The 17,453-nt window shown below is 51.1% G+C and overlaps 7 protein-coding genes and 3 non-coding genes across 10 annotated transcripts; 4 read left to right on the top strand and 6 right to left on the bottom strand.

The window, feature by feature from the left end:
• Nucleotides 1–642: 642 nt before the first annotated feature.
• On the top strand, nucleotides 643–1,961 carry STEHIDRAFT_126593 (Non-heme protein of cytochrome bc1 complex). Its single transcript, XM_007311631.1, is given in 6 exon segments — nucleotides 643–923; nucleotides 1,095–1,227; nucleotides 1,241–1,244; nucleotides 1,556–1,574; nucleotides 1,654–1,726; nucleotides 1,839–1,961. The coding sequence occupies 5 exon segments, from the start codon at nucleotides 762–764 to the stop codon at nucleotides 1,690–1,692; spliced, it is 357 nt and encodes a 118-aa protein (XP_007311693.1). The 5' UTR covers nucleotides 643–761; the 3' UTR covers nucleotides 1,693–1,726; nucleotides 1,839–1,961.
• Nucleotides 1,962–2,387: 426 nt separating this feature from the next.
• STEHIDRAFT_163902 (uncharacterized protein) lies at nucleotides 2,388–3,920 on the bottom strand (the record flags this gene model as incomplete). Its single annotated transcript, XM_007311630.1, has 2 exons — nucleotides 2,388–2,474; nucleotides 2,547–3,920. 2 exons carry the CDS (start codon nucleotides 3,918–3,920, stop codon nucleotides 2,388–2,390), a joined length of 1,461 nt encoding a protein of 486 aa, XP_007311692.1.
• Nucleotides 3,921–4,307: 387 nt separating this feature from the next.
• Nucleotides 4,308–5,843, bottom strand: STEHIDRAFT_173218 (uncharacterized protein; the record flags this gene model as incomplete). The annotated part of the gene is made up of 1 exon (XM_007311629.1): nucleotides 4,308–5,843. One exon carries the CDS (start codon nucleotides 5,841–5,843, stop codon nucleotides 4,308–4,310), a length of 1,536 nt encoding a protein of 511 aa, XP_007311691.1.
• An 828-nt stretch (nucleotides 5,844–6,671) lies between these two features.
• STEHIDRAFT_t381 lies at nucleotides 6,672–6,743 on the bottom strand. The gene has a single exon. It is a non-coding gene; the product is annotated as a tRNA-Arg (tRNA).
• An 85-nt stretch (nucleotides 6,744–6,828) lies between these two features.
• Nucleotides 6,829–8,684, bottom strand: STEHIDRAFT_106361 (alpha/beta-hydrolase). The gene is made up of 8 exons (XM_007311628.1): nucleotides 8,602–8,684; nucleotides 8,291–8,462; nucleotides 8,012–8,186; nucleotides 7,840–7,922; nucleotides 7,623–7,752; nucleotides 7,424–7,555; nucleotides 7,267–7,357; nucleotides 6,829–7,206 (listed from the first exon to the last, which is right to left on the bottom strand). Exons 2-8 carry the CDS (start codon nucleotides 8,437–8,439, stop codon nucleotides 6,962–6,964), a joined length of 1,005 nt encoding a protein of 334 aa, XP_007311690.1. The 5' UTR covers nucleotides 8,440–8,462; nucleotides 8,602–8,684; the 3' UTR covers nucleotides 6,829–6,961.
• A 150-nt stretch (nucleotides 8,685–8,834) lies between these two features.
• STEHIDRAFT_126591 (uncharacterized protein) lies at nucleotides 8,835–12,158 on the top strand. Its single transcript, XM_007311627.1, has 13 exons — nucleotides 8,835–8,983; nucleotides 9,043–9,247; nucleotides 9,320–9,330; nucleotides 9,421–9,537; nucleotides 9,623–9,696; nucleotides 9,762–9,903; nucleotides 9,963–10,053; nucleotides 10,123–10,223; nucleotides 10,281–10,350; nucleotides 10,403–10,492; nucleotides 10,555–11,394; nucleotides 11,445–11,883; nucleotides 11,947–12,158. The coding sequence occupies exons 2-11, from the start codon at nucleotides 9,161–9,163 to the stop codon at nucleotides 11,359–11,361; spliced, it is 1,590 nt and encodes a 529-aa protein (XP_007311689.1). The 5' UTR covers nucleotides 8,835–8,983; nucleotides 9,043–9,160; the 3' UTR covers nucleotides 11,362–11,394; nucleotides 11,445–11,883; nucleotides 11,947–12,158.
• Nucleotides 12,159–12,460: 302 nt separating this feature from the next.
• Nucleotides 12,461–13,534, top strand: STEHIDRAFT_116712 (uncharacterized protein; the record flags this gene model as incomplete). Its single annotated transcript, XM_007311626.1, has 4 exons — nucleotides 12,461–12,685; nucleotides 12,749–12,761; nucleotides 12,835–13,233; nucleotides 13,311–13,534. 4 exons carry the CDS (start codon nucleotides 12,461–12,463, stop codon nucleotides 13,532–13,534), a joined length of 861 nt encoding a protein of 286 aa, XP_007311688.1.
• Nucleotides 13,535–14,127: 593 nt separating this feature from the next.
• STEHIDRAFT_t380 lies at nucleotides 14,128–14,219 on the bottom strand. The gene has a single exon. It is a non-coding gene; the product is annotated as a tRNA-Arg (tRNA).
• Nucleotides 14,220–14,345: 126 nt separating this feature from the next.
• Nucleotides 14,346–15,927, bottom strand: STEHIDRAFT_106354 (manganese and iron superoxide dismutase). Its single transcript, XM_007311625.1, has 7 exons — nucleotides 15,720–15,927; nucleotides 15,471–15,633; nucleotides 15,130–15,311; nucleotides 14,963–15,026; nucleotides 14,867–14,904; nucleotides 14,755–14,790; nucleotides 14,346–14,683 (listed from the first exon to the last, which is right to left on the bottom strand). The coding sequence occupies exons 1-7, from the start codon at nucleotides 15,831–15,833 to the stop codon at nucleotides 14,615–14,617; spliced, it is 666 nt and encodes a 221-aa protein (XP_007311687.1). The 5' UTR covers nucleotides 15,834–15,927; the 3' UTR covers nucleotides 14,346–14,614.
• Nucleotides 15,928–16,290: 363 nt separating this feature from the next.
• On the top strand, nucleotides 16,291–16,372 carry STEHIDRAFT_t382. Its single transcript has one exon. It is a non-coding gene; the product is annotated as a tRNA-Arg (tRNA).
• The last annotated feature ends 1,081 nt before the right edge of the window (nucleotides 16,373–17,453 follow it).

Genomic DNA, 17,453 nt, shown 5'->3' with positions numbered 1-17,453 from the left:
GAGATGCTCAGTGCTCAGTCTTGTGATAAGTAACTCCATCAGCTGTGCTCTCAGTTCCAAAAACTGTACTCCACGATCGAGTCGTCGATTAGTACAGTACAGTATCCAGCCAACGAAAAACCACGAAGAGGAAGGCATATGCCATACCTTTTTCTCCTCTTCGCGAACACACCGAAATCCGGCTCGGAGACTAATATACTCCGCATGCGCAAGGACGGCCTGTATGTACATGCGCCGGGTCCTCAAGTTGAATCGCGATGACAATGATGAATCCCTGGTCCGAAGGACTCACCTTGGTGGTTTCATCGTTACGGTTATCATAACCATCCACAGGCCGCATAACATGATGTTGTTCGATGCCAAAGGACAGTGTCAAGTCCTCTGCATATTCGATGTATTCCTCCAAGGCTTTGATCCAGTATTTCTTTTTCTCGTGTTGAGACAACTCGTCACTAAGGTATTAGCAGACGGCCCGGGAATGGTTATGGTTATCACCCAACTTGAACGGCCAACGCATGTCATGTCGTGACTCTGATTGTGGCCCAACCGCCGAAGTTGAACAACAACCCGGCATCTCCCGCCCGTGCCCCCGCTCCGAAAACGCGCGAGCATCCATTGGCTGCTTCGTTCTCTGCTGGTCATCGTCACCCGCGTCTCGCTCTACCTTCCATCCTTCCCGCCTCTCCACCTTCTCACCCAACCCCAAGTAAAACTCACACAATACTCCAATAGAACTTACACAGGCGAATCAAAAACAAACAATGAGCGCACTCTCGTCCTTCTTCTCGTCTTTCGTCGGGACCGCATACGCCGAGGAGAAGCCAGAAGAGAATAAGAAGGAGGAGGCGGAAGAGGATAGTGGTAAGGAGGAAGGAGGCGAGGAGGAGGCGAAGGAAGAAGAGGAGGAGGAGGAGCCTGAGGATGTATGTTCTTCTTTTCGTTGACTCTCCCTTTCCCTATCATTCCCCTATCCTTTCCATTTCGATTCTTTTCGCAGTCTTTGGTTTCTAGATTCGTACTGACACATTGTTTTATCGTTGGCGTGTTGGTTGGTGGGAATATCTGGGGTTGGACGATGGATGCGACACTGACAGCTCATGCCCGCGATCCGCTCAGAGTGCGAAGAGTCCGCGGCGTGCAAGCCCGCGAAGCATCACTTCCTGCATTGTCAGGAGAAGATCGAGGCGGGCGAGGGCCATAAGGGCGAGACTTGTGTCGAGGAGATGTGAGTTATGTGCTGTCCTCTCTATTTTCTTGACTTTTCTCGCTTCGTGCTTCATGATTTTCGACGCGTTTCGTGTTCCATCGTTCTTTGCGGTCGAGATAGAGGTGCTGACTGACGCGTTTTTTGGTCTTTGATCTAGGTGTATGTACAGTTTACTCATATTTTCAAGACGGATGGGTTGAATCCTGACGTATATCTACTCACCCTCGACGTCCTACTGTGACGCGACATGTCCCGGCATCCAGTCCAGTGCGTACTTGCTGCTTCCTACTCACCTCTTTACTCGTACTAACCATTCATCCTCCTCTCTACTCTACATCTCACGTCCAGCCTCATGCACTGCGCCGACGTACGTCCCGTCCCCGTTCTCCCCCTCAGTCCTAACGCATCTCTCATCTAAAATATCATATCGCCCCTTTCTCATGCAGAACTGCCTCGCTCCAAAACTCTTCTCCAAGCTCGCATGATCACGATCCATACACCATTCTCACCACTCCTTCGGTACGCCTCCCTGCTCCCGTTCATCTAGGTTGGCCGTATGCGTATGCTAATCTTGTGATCCTTATTGTCCTCGTCCTTGTGCTGCTGTTGCGTCCTCTTCGGCCGGAAATAGGGCGAGAGACCTGGTAGATGTAGGCCCGCGCTACACTGCGTGTTCATGTTGATGTTATCCTGGTGGTCTTCGTGTGCTTAGAGTTTGCGCGTTCGCAATGCAATGCAATCGTCGATTCATCTTCTTCATCTGCATCGAAAACTCTGATACTTTGATCTGTTAAGTGAGACTCCAGAGGTCCCTCCGTGCTCTACGAAAAGGACCACGAGCTGTGCTGGAACTGGGACGTCAAGAGAGCTTTCGAATACTCATAGTCCTCTTGACTTTCAGCACCCTGTTTCACGCACTGCGATATGCGTCCGAGGTGCTAATTCGTGTGAGTCGATGTGGCACCGTCACAAAAGTCAACTGACAAGGACGAAGATCAGGGAGGATATACCGATACAAGTTGATAAGTACAAAAATCGAAACTATGACCTGCGCACAAATCGTCGAGCAGGAACAGTGGTAAGAAGTACAGAGAGACCGCAGCCACAAAATACACAGCCTAATAAGTACACAAGAAAGCCGGACGACCATACCCATCCAGGAAACAACAGGACATCTAAATCACGCGAACATACAACCCTTCTCGGCGCGTTCGAACGTCAATTCCACACCCCTCTCGACCAAGCTCGCAAGGGCCATCCTAATAAGCTGCCGGAGCATCAGCCACAAGGCCCTTACACCTACCAAAACCTGTTTACCATCTATCATCCGAACACGTACCCTCCCCATCCGCGCACATGGGAAGAACGCCGCCCCCGTCCTCCCGTCCTCGTTTCCAAGGCCAGCATCATCGCCCTGCGGTACATAACCGCGCCTCTCCCCATCGACCAAAACCGTGAGTTGTCGCACCGTCTTGATGAACGTGTCCGGGTGAAGATACGCATATCCCATCTCGAACGACAACACCACTTCCTCCAAAACCGGCCCAGAGCGATCCCCGAGCACCCACATCGACCGACTGTACTCAGACAACGCCTGGATCGTGACAGTATTCCCCTCATCCAGATGCAGCCCTACGCATTTAGGCCCCGGCCCCGGCCTGGAGAACCTGCCCCAGAATCTGATAGACTGCACCATATCGTACGGAGGACCTTCGAATCCTACTTCGACGGTCTCGATTGAAGAGGGTGCGGACTGGGAATGACGCTCGACGAACGTTGCGATGCTGGGAGACCAAGTGGCGTGAGAACACCCGTAGAACGAGAGTGTGTTGAGTGCTGGGGTGTCGAGTGCGGCGAGGAGCGCGTCCAGGATCATCTCGACGTTGATCGCGATACGAAAGTGGGTGAGATAGGGAAGCGTGATCCGGGTGGGAACGGCGTCATCGAGGAAGACGATTTCAAGGTCGGCCTGGATGTGAAGTACGCGGAGGCACGAGAAATGCGACAGGACATGGACGATGTCGTGAACATAGTCTGGGCTCGTGTCGATGTCTCTTATATGAAGCGTCGTGATCTGGGCCCAGGGGAGCAAACAGCTTAGGAGCGCGGGAGTCGGAAGGGTGGTAGAGGATAAGCGCGGTGCGTTCCCGGGCGAGAGAGAAAGGGCGACGTCGTTTGCGAGACAACTGGACAGTGTGAGCCGCTCAAGAAGCGGGTGGTCCGTATCGATCATGTAGATGCGCGGTGAAGGGACATAATCGATATCAGGCGTGTGAAGTTCGACGTCCACCCAACACTTGGAATGCAGCTGCAAGGTTCTAATAAGGGGGTAGAAGACTGTGGCGATTCCCCGCTCTGGGTCGTCCTCAGCCGGGATGAAACTGAGAGTAAAAGACAAGGGGGCGGATTGTGACCGCTTTAGCCACATTTCGAGGAGAGGCAGAAAGTTCTTCAGTTGGTCGTCAGTCTTTCCTTCAGGTTTAACGACCATGGAGAACCGTGCCCAAAGATTGGGCGTGGATAGCGCGACGGCTCGCCATTCACGGGAGGCTGCAGCGATATTCAGTGGTGTATCGTCACAGCGGGGCTTTACAAGGGCATCTCGAACAGAGTAAAGGAAGAACTCTGCGAGGAGCTCAGGTGGGACGCGGGAGAGAGCAGATCCAGATGGCTTCGAGGGTGCTGATTCCGAATCGTAAGGTGGCAAAGACATGTTAATGCCGTCGGCGCACCGTAGACAGTACTAGTAGCAATCACAGGTACGCATTAGCCTCAAAATTGACCAAGGAGCGCATTGGTGATGCTCACTATTCGAGGGCAGAAGAAGACCGGGGGGAAGGAATTCGAAGGCAGGACCAGTACTTATACAGAGCCCCACACTAGACTCATTGGCGCGTTCTCAACCTATTCGGTAACCATACAGCCAAATACAACAACATGGGAAAACAGAACATGAATATACGTACAAAAAAGATGCGACGGTACTACTCAGTCTGACAAAGGAACCAGAAGAACGTTCACATCCGAATCGTACCGAACAGCCTATATACTACGAGACGAATCCGGAGGCTTGAGTTAAGACCATAACCAATCATCCCAGTCATAAGAACATACAACCCTTGTCAGTCAATTCGAACGACAATTCTAACCCTCTCTCCACCCAGTCCGAAAGTAGAGCGCTGATAGATCTCTTGAATCCGAAGTAAATGTCAACTTTCGACCCCGAGAGCTCGTCGTCTTCAATCATGCGGAAATGCATCCTCCTCATTGGTGCGCATGGATAGAACGGCTTCTGCTTCTCTGGCTTCTCGAGATCGACTTCAGAACCGGCAGGATGACCACCCTCACCATCCATAAAAATCGTGAGGCATTGGATTACCTTCGTGAGGATGTCCGGATGCGAAAACGTATACCCCATCTCCATCGACAACACCACTTCCTCCAAAGCCGCCCCTGCACTCGGACCCCGTTCCCCCGTCTCTGGGTCGACAATATTCTCCATGCACATAGACAGACAACACTGATACAGCGCCTGGAAAATCGCGATATTTCCTTCGTCCAGATGCATCCCTATGCGTTTCAGTCCTGGCGCTGGGCCAAACCGCCGCCAAAACTTGATGAACATCCCGATATCACGATGGGGACCTTCGTAGCCTAACTCGACGGTCTCGAGCTTCGAGTACGCAGAATGGCGCTCGACGAACGCCGCGACGCCGGGGGACCAAGTGGCGTGAGAACAGCCGTGGAATGACAGAGCGGTGAGTGCGGGAGCATCGAGCGAGTCGAGGATCCCCGCAAGCACAATTTCGATGTTTGAGGCGACGTGTAGAAGTGTGAGATGGGGAAAGGTTATTCTGGTAGGATGGACGGCGTCGAGGAAGAGATCATGGAACCATGCCCGGATGTGGAGTTCCTTCAGGTGCGTAAAACGCGATAATACGTCGATGACCTCGTGAACGTAGGCAGGATCTGCGTCCTCATCTCGGATAAAGAGCGTGGTCAACTGAGACCAGGGGAGGGTGCAAAGCTGGAGAACGAACGTAGGGAGGAAGACGGACGTTAACCGTGGAGCGTTATTGGGCGAGAGCGAAATGTTGAGGTCGTTTGCGAGACAACCACACCATGCGAGTCGCATCAAGTGCGGGAGGTCTACATCATCTAGCCTGACGTTCGATGAACGCCCAGGACCGAGTTCGGGCGTGTAAAGCTCGATATCTGCCCAACGGTGGCTTTGCTGCGTGAGGGCAGCGACCAGTGGGCGGAGCGCTGTCTCAGATCTCCATAGCTCGGGCTGTGGCTGGTCTGATGTCGATGTAAAGCGAATCGAATAATACAAGTGTTTGTCTTTTGATCGCTCCAGCCATAGGTTAAGCAGGGATTGTATATGAGAAAGTTGGTCGTCAGTTGAAATCCTTTCGCATGGCCTGGTCAATGACATCCGCGTCCAAAGATCAGGAGTAGAGACCGCGATGGCTCGCCATTGACCACAAACCGCAGCTATATTCATTGGCGACTCGTGGCTGCGAGGTTTGGCTGGAACTTCTTGAACGGACCAGAGAAAGAATGCCGCTAGCAGCTCGGGTGGTGTTCGCGAAAGAGCGGATGGCGATCGATCGGCTGCTGCTGAGGAAGACATGATCTGATTGCTGAGGGATGTCACATACAATTCTTATAAGCAGGTATGTTCAAGACAATGTGCAGAACTTATGCTCACATTGCGATGGTGAAGAGACAGCGATGGTTCCAGGATTAGAAGCGTGAGAGTCTGGAGTAAGGACAATGGAAGCTCTTATCCTAACCCTATCGTAGGATGTCCGCCACAATGGCAGTGCCACTGAGTGGCAGAGTGAAGAAAGGTTCCGAGTACTTGCGATAGTAAGGAAATGGCAAATTCACCGTCAGCTATAGCCGAGGGGTGCGCTAACGCTAAGAGCACGCTCTGTACCAACAAAAAAAGGGTGATCTAGATCATAGTACTCTTCCCGCTGAGATCCGAGTCCAAAGGTTCATTTGGTAGAAACGGTAGTATTCTAATGAGGTCACTCAGTCCGCCGCCTGTGCGCTCTAGAAATAAGCACCCATATCCCAACCGGCGCATGGAAGGAAGAAAAGCAGGAAGTTACTGAACATTGTCAGTGACGATGCATATTTTGGCCTTCAGGAGCCATAGACATTGTGGTCGATGTGCAGGTTGACTTGACAGCTCAGAATCAGAGTCCAGTGCGTAGGGTGAAGACCAGAGCGAACGCGAATGAGAGTGCAAGTCAAGAAAACCATCACCCTAACCCTACATGTAACATGAGCCTCCGCGCGACTTCCAAAACACGACTCAGTGGCACAGCCGCGGGACATCACCCGGGGACAGGGACTGCCGATATGATTGTAGCCTTACTATGAATCATGGACGACTGCACAAATACTTCACGCTTTCAAGGAAGAGTAAAAGTCGATATCTATCTAACAGTACCGCTGATGGGGGTCGAACCCACAACCCCCACCTTAGGAAGGTGATGCGCTACCATTGCGCCACAACGGCATGCGCAAAGGGAATGAGTAATAATCTATCTCATGATTCTACTTCAACAAACAGCGCAAAATGCTGCAAAATGTCAACTTCTCTTCAACTTTCAGGCAACTTGAATTCATATGCATGAGTATTTCTTCCTCATCCAGCATTGATCGTCCTCAGCACCGGTGCACCACTTGGAGACTCGAGCTAGCTTTCACTGTTCACCTCTGCCTATCCTACGAGAACTAGAGCTTCGAACCCGCTTTCACGTCAAACTCTAGCTCCTCCAACCACCTTTCCACGTTGCCCGTCACCTCTTCCTTTGCTTCCACCATAATCCAATGCCCAATCCCATCGATCGCGACGTCCTTCAGTTTCGGAATCATCGCACGGGAGACTTTCAGGGACTCGGGAGTGGTGGTCGGGTCGTGCGTGCCCCAAATGTAAAGAACAGGAAGATCGTCGGGGAACTTTCCCTGTAAGTTTGCAGCTGGATGATGCGAATCGCATGTTTAGAACTGTGAAGAACAGAACTGGGTGTGAAATGTACCTTTCTCCTCGTCGAAGCGGGTTTTCGTTGTACGGTAATATGACAGGGGCCCGTTCATATTCTTCAGTTGTTCGGTGTAGTATTTCAGTTCCTGTAAATTAGAATGGCATCAGTCGTTTAAGAGGATCTGTAGACTGGGCAGTGGCTGGCGTTATACCTCGTCAGAGAGCTTTGGGCTGGGACCGGGTTCTTCTTTGTCGTCTAACACGATACCTCTCAGGTTACCCTCGTACACAAAGGACCGATCCATCTTGACGCACCCGAACATCAGTCCGAGGAATCGGGGGAGCTGTACAGGTGAGGGGATCATATGAGATGATTCGCCGTTAGGTGCAGAGGTGGGAAGTATCTCATACCTTGCTTTCAATTTCAGCCGTCGAACTCGAATCAGCAAAGTAAAGCTGATAGCCGTAGTGCGGGATATGCTTCACGACTTCTTGGAGAGAAAGGTAATTCGGCCGTGGCGGGGTGTACGGGATTGATAATCTATTGGAGTGTAAATGATAAGTAAGAACCAGCTTTGAATTCAGATAGATGAAAGAGAGAAGTGAGAAGTGATATGAACAGACGTACATTACGAGGGCCAACAGTCTCTCGGGGTGCCACAATGCGAATCTACCGACGACAAAGGCTCCCCAATCATGCCCGAGGACGATCTACAATCAAAGATGCAGCCAAATTCCAGGGTGACCTTGTCAGTTATGCACCGCCGTCATAAAGCATGTGGAAGCTTGAAGAGGCATACCGCACGGTCGACCTTGATATGGTCCAGTAATGCGCTCAAATCAGCACACAGTTTCTTCGTCGAGTATTCTTCCGCGCTCTCAGGTTTGTCCGTACCGCCGTATCCGAGCATGTCAGGCACAATGACTCTATAGCCTTTGCGAACCCAAGGCCCGATCTGGAAGCGCCAACCATACCTAAGTAAGATATATCATGAATCGACTAGTTCTCCGGAGGAAGGGCAGGGAAAAGCGATGACGAAAGCGCTTGCTAGAGATGTTAGTAAGGGTTCTGAGCTCACCAGAAGTCAGGGAAGCCGTGTACGCAGAGCATGGTGAGGGTATGTGCGGGATCATAGTCATCGGGCTTTTGGTCGATGTAATGATATGTCCGACCAGTGGAGAGCTTAGCAATCTCATGAGTGAAACTCGCTGGATGAGTGGGGTCCATTTTCGTAGTGATCTAAGCAGACACTAATAAAGGCAAGGTATTCCGAGAGTCAGCGCGATCATTCCATGAGACGGTGATGATGTAGGTATGAACCCAATATGAACCAAGTTAGAAACGCATACTAGGATCGAACGTCATAGAAATTAGCTAAGTGGCACTTACACTATCGTCTCAGAGGTCAAATGATGGATCTTCGAGACGAATAGAAATCCCTGCTTTTATACTTGCGATGTAGTTCGCTCAAAGCTTCCGGACGGCAACAGCAAGAAAGCGGAAGCACGTGGAAGACGACAACACTTTGCTGAAGTGTAGCGCCACTCGGCGAAGTCCGGGTCGTTATTTGCACAGGTTAGCTGTTGTGGCACCTCCTCTTTCTTGACGTCGACCACACGTCGATCACAGACATTTTCTGCAATCCGAACGCTATGGAAGTCGGACTTTTACCTTGATACTTGACATCTAGCTTCATGCATCCACGAAACCCGTACAGCTCCCCACCCGACTTCCAAAAACTCGCAGAGGCATACCCGTCTCTCCAGCCACAGTATGTCTGTCGTACATCGACTAAGAGGCACGAGACCCCAATACTAATAACTCACACAGCTTGGTGAAGACAAAGAACGAGGATGTTACGATTGACTTCCAGGATGAATCTTCGCAGAGGTATGACTCGTCAGATCGACTGCGGTTGTTGTATGTGCTTTGAATGTTTTTTTTCTTGATGCAGCGTAGGCGTCTCACGGAAGCACTTTTATATCGGGACTTTAATCTAGTAGTCACTATACCCCAGGATAGATTGTGTCCTACGGTCGGTATTTAATGATCCAGTCCGTTGCTTCAGAGACACGGCAAGCTCACGGTCATCTTCATCCCTTTGTAGGTACCCAATCGGTGAGTCAGCCAAGAGCAGGACGTTTCCGTGGATATACCATATGACGAGGTCCTTCGCTCTGCTGATATGTGTTCCACTTTACATCGTAGACTTAACTATATCCTTTGGCTCGAGGACCTCCTAACCTCGACGGCCCCACCGCAGATTACCTCTAGCGGTAACGGCCCCATTTCAAGCAGACAGATGAGTTGTCGAGGGATTGACATGTACGCCCTCTGCGGTTCTTTCCGTTCCATCACGAAACCTTGAGCTACGCTTATATCATACTTGGGTTTCTCGCTGAACGACCAGTGGACTAGGCGCTTCAGCGATCTACCCACTTCTAGCATGCCGAATCTCATCAAACTGGACGATGGTTGGGACAGGCATGTTTCTTCTGCTTTGTCCTCTCTTTACACTGTTCTGATCTCCCACATTACTCTTCATGTAGATATTGACGCAATGTCGCTGCAGTCAGCAGAAAGGAATATAGCGAAAAGTAATCTCACCTCTCGTATCTCGATTATCAAGTCACAAACGACCGCAGGAGCCACGATATTCCCGTCTCAACTGAGCGACTTTCGAGAATCCTGGTAAGATGTTCCGTTTGATAAGTCGGTATATCAAGCGTACTTACTACCTGCATACCTAGCTTCGATTTCACAATGTGTAACCCTCCGTTCTACAGCTCAAAGGTCGACGTTTCACGGTCCGCCCAGGGTAAATCCACGGGGCCAAATGCTGTGAGTTCTACCTTCCGTGCTGTGGACGTCTGGAGGCCAACCCGATTTAATTCTACTACCGTCGACTAGGTGTGTACCGGAGCAGACGTGGAGATGATCACCCATGGTGGTGAGGCAGCATTTGTGCGCAGGATGGTCCAAGAGTCGTTCCTGCTTCGCGACAGATGTCGGTAGGCTATCGTCTAACATTCTACTATGATACTTCGGTGAACTGACATTTGGCACAGGTGGTATACTTCCATGCTCGGAAAGCTGAGTTCTCTGGCAGAGATCGTTGAAGCACTGAGGGAGAATAAGGTATACAAGTTGTCTCCTTTAGGCCCAGGCGATTACTGATTGTCTTGGCTAGATCGATAACTACGCCATTACTGAGTTCGTTCAAGGTCAGACTCGTCGTTGGGCCATTGCTTGGTCATTCGGGGAGCTGAGAGCTCCTGATGTATGCGTTTTTTATTTGCTCTTCTTCTTCATATGTGTTCTAAGGGTCTTGCGAATCTTCAGACAATCTCTCGCATCTCGAACCCCACGGTGCAGAACCTCATGCCCTCGAGGACTACTCTGTATCAGTCCCTCTACCCTCCAACTCCTTCTAGCGAGTCAGTCATTGCCTTTTCGAGCACCAACCTTCGCGATACTCTACAAGGGGTCATCCGCTCTGTACCCGAACTCGATTTCAAAGCAGGCTCCTTCGTCTCGTCATCCGATTCCCATCCACCGACCAACCCTGTTCCATCCACCTCTCCACCCGAAACAGTCTACTCATCTATACCCTCCTCATCGGAACTTATCCCACCCCCCAACATCGCCACACTCTCATCCGCATCCACCTCATCCGACGGCTACTTCCTCATCTCAGCGCCCCGAAATACCTGGTCTCGTGCTGCACGAAGAGCAGGCGCAAACTCGAGGAAGAGAAAGCGTGATACCGCCGAGGATACGCAGGATGATATTAGTTCGAGAGAAGGTGGCGGTACTACGAATGGGGGAATACGGCCATCGGGGAGTTCGAATCCTCCGCTGGAGTCACCGATACTCGGATGTCGAGTTTTCTTGGTCGATAATACTGCCGCTTATCGGTCTACGGCATCCTCTTCGAAGAGCACGACCTCCATATCTCAAGAGGGGACTGCATCTAAGCCTAACGTAGAAGGCCCAGCGGAACGCGTCACGGAAACCGAACAGAGTGTCAAGGTCGGGTTTGAGTGGGTAAAGGGGAGGGATAGGGCGGTTTTCGAGGGGTTCGTGAACCACGTTGGGAGGAAAATGAGGGACGCGGTTGCGGGTCGCGACTGCAAGACAGGTGGATAGGGGCAGGAAAATGTTGTGCCGGTCAGATTTCCGGTAAGTGTGCCTCTGCAACTGTGCAATACTTTCGCTGAAACTTCGCACAGATTTGGCACCTTCATTGTTCTATCCCTGCCTTGTATCCACTCTTGCATGGTTTTATGCGTATACAAGAACAATCATCATAATGTCCGTCTCTTTCGTTGCCTGGCATGCTAAACCGTGTTGCATATTGTCAAGGCACTGCGCAATGTGACTTTACTCACCGTCCGACAACGCGAGGAAGAGCAGCAACTGGCACGCCGACCAGAAAATTCGTCCTTGCATAAGGCAAGACCAGCGTTCCGCTCCGGGAGGGACTGACGGGCATATCAGCGTGACTTGAGGTTGTCAATTTGCGCTAGTAGTATGTGGCGTGCGCGGGCACGGCAACAATGCTATATCGCGCTTGGACCCGCTATGTGATATGTGCACTGGCCTCCGGTCAGGTCTTTGGGGTGCATGTTCCCGTCGTCTCACTCTCCGCTATCTTCTTTATGCGCTTATGTACGTGGGACATATCAGTATGCATGCTCATACATCACTAATGATATCCTTGGACGGCTGAAGAACGTCGGGAGGAGCAAGATGTAGGGATGATTGAGACATAGGCAGAGACACGGATACGACATCCTTAGTAACGGCCAATGCGCCAGGGGCATCGGTAAACAATTTACAAAGCTACTAAGACTGAAGAGCGCCAAACAAACACTTTATTCCTAAACTGGTAGCCCATTGTTCGTGCCGTGACTAAACGCCTGCGCCGAGCTTGGCTGATCCCGAGCAGCACTGTTTCCCTCCGATCGTGCTGTGCCATCCTTAGAATATATAAAGCCCAAACCTGAACTCGCTCAAGCCTCCCACTCTCCATCCCGAACGAATATTCCACCTCTCGTCACTCACATTCTGAATTCATCTGGCAGTCACGGACCGTACCCTCTCACCTCCGATGCTCAGACCCACCCTCGCCCGCGCCAGGCTCACCTACCCCGCCGGCTCACAAGGTTTCTCCCACATCCCTATCTATAAATACCACACACTGCCCTCGATCCCCTCTGAATCCCATTCCCTCTCCAGGGGGACGATGCCCTGCCCAGCGCTCTCCCAGCTCTGGAACCGCGCCATCTGGCTGCTCACGCACGACGGGTACACGGCGATCCACTACGCTTCCTTATTGGAAGAATCGGGTGTGTCCGTGTATGAGGGGCTGTTCAAGGCTGCGGTGGAGAGGTTATCGGTGGGGAAGGAGCGGTATGGGTTTTGTTTGGTTGGGGGTGTTGGGAGGAGGGAATGGGGGTGTGTGGATGTGGTGAGTGTGGTGAGTGGGCGGAGGGTGATATGTTTGGATGAGGATATGGTGTGTGCTTTGGAGGGTGCATCTGAGCGTGAGTATGACCTTTCGTGGCTTCAAGTTGCACGATGGGATGTAATGTTGATAAACCCTTTCTGTCTGCGTAGATTCATCAAACTCTTTCCGCGTCAGCCTAAGTTTCTACATCCTAAACCTCCTCCTCTCTGCCACCTTCCAAATCCTCTTCTCCGACCTCCACACGGACAAAAAAGTCGTACTCAAAGAACGCAACACAAGAGAGCTCGATCCGAACATGTTCGAGCGGCAGACGAACGCCTTAGTCGTCGAAGAACGGCTCTGGGGCGGGAAGCTCTGTCTCGGGTTCCGGGAGGTCACGCCGCATGGGAAGATCAGTATGTGTTATGGGAGTATGGAGAAGGAGTGGGAGAATTTGGGGCGCGTTGCGGTGAGGGATACTGGAGCCACATCGGCCTCTGGTGTCGGTGTCGACGTAGGCGGTGGGCGTGCGACGCCCGTGTCTAAACCTAGCGGTTGGCGTCATATAGGTACGTTCTTCTTCATTCACCGCTCAATCATCTTGGTTGGACTGACCCCGTGCCATTGCGAACTTACTCTGTACTAGATCATCACCTCATGGAAGCATGGTTAGAATCCAAAGGGCCACTCCCACGATTATATGCGCGCGACGAAAGCGTTCGGGTCCATCGTGTGGAGAGTTGGCACGGGGATTGTTATGAGTTTGAGGTGCATGCTGTTGCCACTTTGAAAGGCGGGTTTGTTTACAGGGAAGGGAGCTCACCTCCGACTCGCCCCATTTCTTATTCTGTAGGCGCCTCGGTGTGGTGATGATTGGGTGGCACCTTGCTGACCCCTCGCCCCACACCCTCATCACTTGAACACCAAAGGTGCTAGTACATAGTAGCATACACGACTCGTACAAGAAGCTGTCTACGCTTGACGGTCCAACCATTCATAGATAGAAAATATGTGAAAGCAATCTGTGGCAGCATAATTAACTCTTTGCCGGTCATGGAGGACTCGAGAGAAGCACGAATTACTTTTTTAAGGCCACCAGTGACCACCCACTGTCCGAGTTCCTCGATTAAAACCTTCGTATTCTAAATCCAACGAACCCGCTTTTTCAGCGTCCTTTGCAGCCACTCTCTTGGCACAGTTCGTCGACGCTTAGGCGTTTGAGAAGAGATTCTTTCGGCGGTCCGAGAAGGTTGCATGTCAGCGAGGGGAGGAGTGGACCAGGGAGCGAAGTATCCAACAAGGGGCGGGGAGGCAACTCAATCTGGAAGATATATAGTCTCAAACCAGCCGGTCAGCGACACCCTAAAAGGGAACCCGCCCTCATTTGAGACTAGAAGATATACACGAAAGTAGATTATGCAAAAACTGACCACTTAAAAAGCACCGATTATGCGAAAAGCTAATACCGCTGATGGGGATCGAACCCACAACCCCCACCTGATCCTCTCCGAAATGTCAATAGGAAGGTGATGCGCTACCATTGCGCCACAACGGCATACTATTTATCCTTCACGGTACAATACCACAAGGTTCATTCGACCATGACACGAATTGTCCGCTCGAACAAACATCATAATCTAAGGCGGGCGATGAAGCGCTGAACATTAATGAACCGCGAACAAACCTATCGAATAAACTCAGAAACCGAAGTATCCACAGGCTGGTGGACATTTCGAGAGACGAAGCAAGCAAGCAGAAAACGAAAATGAAGGATTATATTACAAGCGAAAGCACCCTCAAACCAATTCGTCTACACCACGTCTCAACATCCCCACATCCTTCCACCCGCTTCAAAACTCCAATGTAAAGTCATACAACCTCCCCTCAAAACCACTCGGGCTTTCAAGATCCCGAGAGACGGATACCAGTAAGGCGTCATGAGTCGACCATTTATGCAGCCTCCACAAGCCTCTTCTCTGCCTCCTTGAAGTTGATGACGTTCCAGATCGCGTTGAGGTACTGTGTCGTTCATTCGTTCAAAGAGTTAGTCATACTGGCTTTCTGTCGTAGGGAATTGGAAAGAAACGTACGTCGGGCTTGACGTTCTTGTATTGGAGGTAGAAAGCCTGTATTCACGAAGAGCGTTCAAATTCAGAAGGTGAATATGTGCGTTCAACAAGCCTTGCGAACGAGAATACGTACGTGTTCCCAGATGTCGACGCCGATGATGGGGACGTGGGCTATTTTAGGGACAAGAATTAGCCAGGGAAGAAGTAAGTGCGATGGGCATAGACGTACAGATGAGAGGGTCCTGGTTCGCCGTGGTCACGATCTCGAGCTTCTTCGTCGTCGGGTTCAATCCCTACACATTCACCGCACCAGCGACAACAAACGATCAGCATCCTCATCCCTTATTCCCCTCGCACATCACAGTACGAAATACATAACGCGAAACAAGTACTCACCAACCACCCCCACCCACTCCCCTGAATCGCCGCCGTCGCAGCATTAAACTTCTTCTTGAACTCCTCGACCGATCCAAAGTCGCGCTCGATAGCTTTCTTGAGTTGGGAGCCCTCGGGGAGTTGACCCCCGCCTTGAGACGTCGGTGCGAGGTTCTTCCAGAAGAGGGAGTGGTTGATATGGCCTGTGGAACATCCACGACAGAGGTCAATAAACGCGCATAAGGCAATGGAGAAGAACGAATCAGGATGGATATGTACGAAAAGGACGTAAGTAGACAGATAGGGGCGAAAAGGAGTTGGGGAGAGAGGGAGTTCAAAGCGGGAGGCGGGAAAGCACGTACCACCGCCATTGAACTTCAACGCGCTCTGCAACTTGATCTGTTCCTTCACATCCGATGACTTCGCATAGGACTCCTCGGCGGCGTTGAGCCCATTGACGTACGTCTGGTGGTGCTTTGTATGGTGCAGAGTCATGATTTGCTCGGAGATGTGGGGTTCGAGAGCCTGTGCCGTATATATATGAGCCATGGTGAACATACAACAAGGAAATGACGAAGATATATGGATATGATATATGAGAAGAGACGTACATTGTAGGGATATGGCAGCTCGGGGAGGGTATGGATGGCGGACGCGCCTGCGGGGGCAGCGAACGAACGGGCGAGGACAGAAGGACGAGCGAGGGTTCGAGCAATAGAGAACATCGTGTATGCTATGCTTAAGCTGAAGCTTGAGTGTCGTTAGTGGATGTGTTGGCTGTTGTGGACGGTGCTGGTGAGAGGATGGAAAGAGTGAGTCAAGCCTTTTGACGACGTCGGAGACGATGAGTAAACGGACGAGCCAAGTGACGTCAGCGTCTGCCGTCTGCCGGCGACTTTTTCTCGAACACGAACGAACCAATCCGGGGCTGGCATTCCGTGTTCCGCTCTTGCCCGCGTATCGTCATGTTCATCTATCTTCCTCTTCGCCGTTGAGCCGTTGAGTTGCCGCGTAGCGTCTCTATCGTGGGCACTCTTCGTCCAGCTATAGTCTCTATGCGAGTGGTGAAATCCAGTGAGCAAGACACAATGGCGTTCGAAAATGGAGTCGAGCAGAGCCCCTATTCGCCAATGTTAATGTTATCGACCTTGTCTTTATCGACGTCATTTTGGTGTCGTTTAAGCCGTTGTGGCGCAATGGTAGCGCATCACCTTCCTACGTCAGTATCAGGTGGGGGTTGTGGGTTCGATGCCCATCAGCGGTAGTATAATAGTATGGTGATAACTGTTTTTCTTGGACCGGCGTTCAACAATACAACGATTGCAACCCGAATTCGAAGCAATAATGCACCCCAGACGATCTTCTCATTTCCTAGCCCACATGTCAGTGTTTGCATTGTCATCGGTTGGTTTTGTCGGCTTTCGTAGCTGCCTCCAAACTACGTCGACGATGATTTCCTTTCATGCTTGACTTTAGTCTGACCTGCGGTGGTAGTTCCTCAAGCTCGGTTTCTGATCCTGACATTTCATAATAGCGAGACATTCCCCTCGCTGTCGGGAAGATTTTGAGTCTGGGGATCACCTCCTGTGGCTTTCCTGTCATGACACCAGCACCAGAGATTTCAATTGACTACATAGTTTCTCGTTATGCACATCATAACTCAGATTACTTGACTTCACAGACCAGTAGCGGGTCCCTTCGCATTCAACGCCGTCGTAGCGCAATGGACCATGGTAGCGCGTCACCTTTCTAAATTCTATAGTATTATGTCTCGTAGACTTCAATACACGACATAGGAAGGGAGGGTTATGACGTTCGATGTCCATCGGTAGCACGCAAAGCGGTAGGATGTTGTTTGATTTTTGGATTTTTTAGGATCATTTTATTGTACTAGACGTCGCGCCGTACTGGTCTTCATCGCGTGCATCAAGGGGGTGGCACGCGTAAAATTCCTTACCGGATCTTACCTTCCGCGTTTAAGGCCTTACCCCCCTCCCCCCCTCCCCCCCTCGAATATTTAAATGATTTAAAAATGATTTATTTAATACCTTTCCCACAACATAAAAGATCGAAATGAAGGGTTGTTGTGGTATTAACTCATTGAATTTTGGTATAACCTAGCCTAAGGCTAGGGGAGGGGATGACCGACGTCGACCGTAGCTTAACCTAGCCTAGGCTAGGGGAGGGGATGACCGACGTCGACCGTAGCTTAACCTAGCCTAGGCTAGGGGAGGGGATGACCGACGTCGACCGTAGCTTAACCTAGCCTAGGCTAGGGGAGGGGATGACCGACGTCGACCGTAGCTTAACCTAGCCTAGGCTAGGGGAGGGGATGACCGACGTCG

This window comes from Stereum hirsutum (genome assembly GCF_000264905.1).
Source record: "Stereum hirsutum FP-91666 SS1 unplaced genomic scaffold STEHIscaffold_29, whole genome shotgun sequence".
Classification (NCBI taxonomy): domain Eukaryota; kingdom Fungi; phylum Basidiomycota; class Agaricomycetes; order Russulales; family Stereaceae; genus Stereum; species Stereum hirsutum.
This window is presented reverse-complemented; position numbering and strand designations above follow the sequence as displayed.

Bases quoted from the DNA above. Each gene is read 5' to 3' on its own strand.
- STEHIDRAFT_126593 (XM_007311631.1), top strand. From the start codon at position 762: ATGAGCGCACTCTCGTCCTTCTTCTCGTCTTTCGTCGGGACCGCATAC. The intron at 924-1,094 runs GTATGTTCTTCT...CGACACTGACAG, and splicing joins AGGAGGAGGAGCCTGAGGAT to CTCATGCCCGCGATCCGCTC.
- STEHIDRAFT_106361 (XM_007311628.1), bottom strand. From the start codon at position 8,439: ATGGACCCCACTCATCCAGCGAGTTTCACTCATGAGATTGCTAAGCTC. The intron at 8,187-8,290 runs GTGAGCTCAGAA...TATCTTACTTAG, and splicing joins CACGGCTTCCCTGACTTCTG to GTATGGTTGGCGCTTCCAGA. The intron at 7,358-7,423 runs GTATAACGCCAG...TCTAATTTACAG, and splicing joins GCCCAAAGCTCTCTGACGAG to GAACTGAAATACTACACCGA.
- STEHIDRAFT_126591 (XM_007311627.1), top strand. From the start codon at position 9,161: ATGCAGCGTAGGCGTCTCACGGAAGCACTTTTATATCGGGACTTTAAT. The intron at 9,538-9,622 runs GTACGCCCTCTG...CTGAACGACCAG, and splicing joins AGTTGTCGAGGGATTGACAT to TGGACTAGGCGCTTCAGCGA. The intron at 10,224-10,280 runs GTAGGCTATCGT...CATTTGGCACAG, and splicing joins CTGCTTCGCGACAGATGTCG to GTGGTATACTTCCATGCTCG.
- STEHIDRAFT_106354 (XM_007311625.1), bottom strand. From the start codon at position 15,833: ATGTTCTCTATTGCTCGAACCCTCGCTCGTCCTTCTGTCCTCGCCCGT. The intron at 15,027-15,129 runs GTGAGTACTTGT...GTGAATGTGTAG, and splicing joins GGAGTGGGTGGGGGTGGTTG to GGATTGAACCCGACGACGAA. The intron at 14,791-14,866 runs GTACGTATTCTC...TCGTGAATACAG, and splicing joins GCGTCGACATCTGGGAACAC to GCTTTCTACCTCCAATACAA.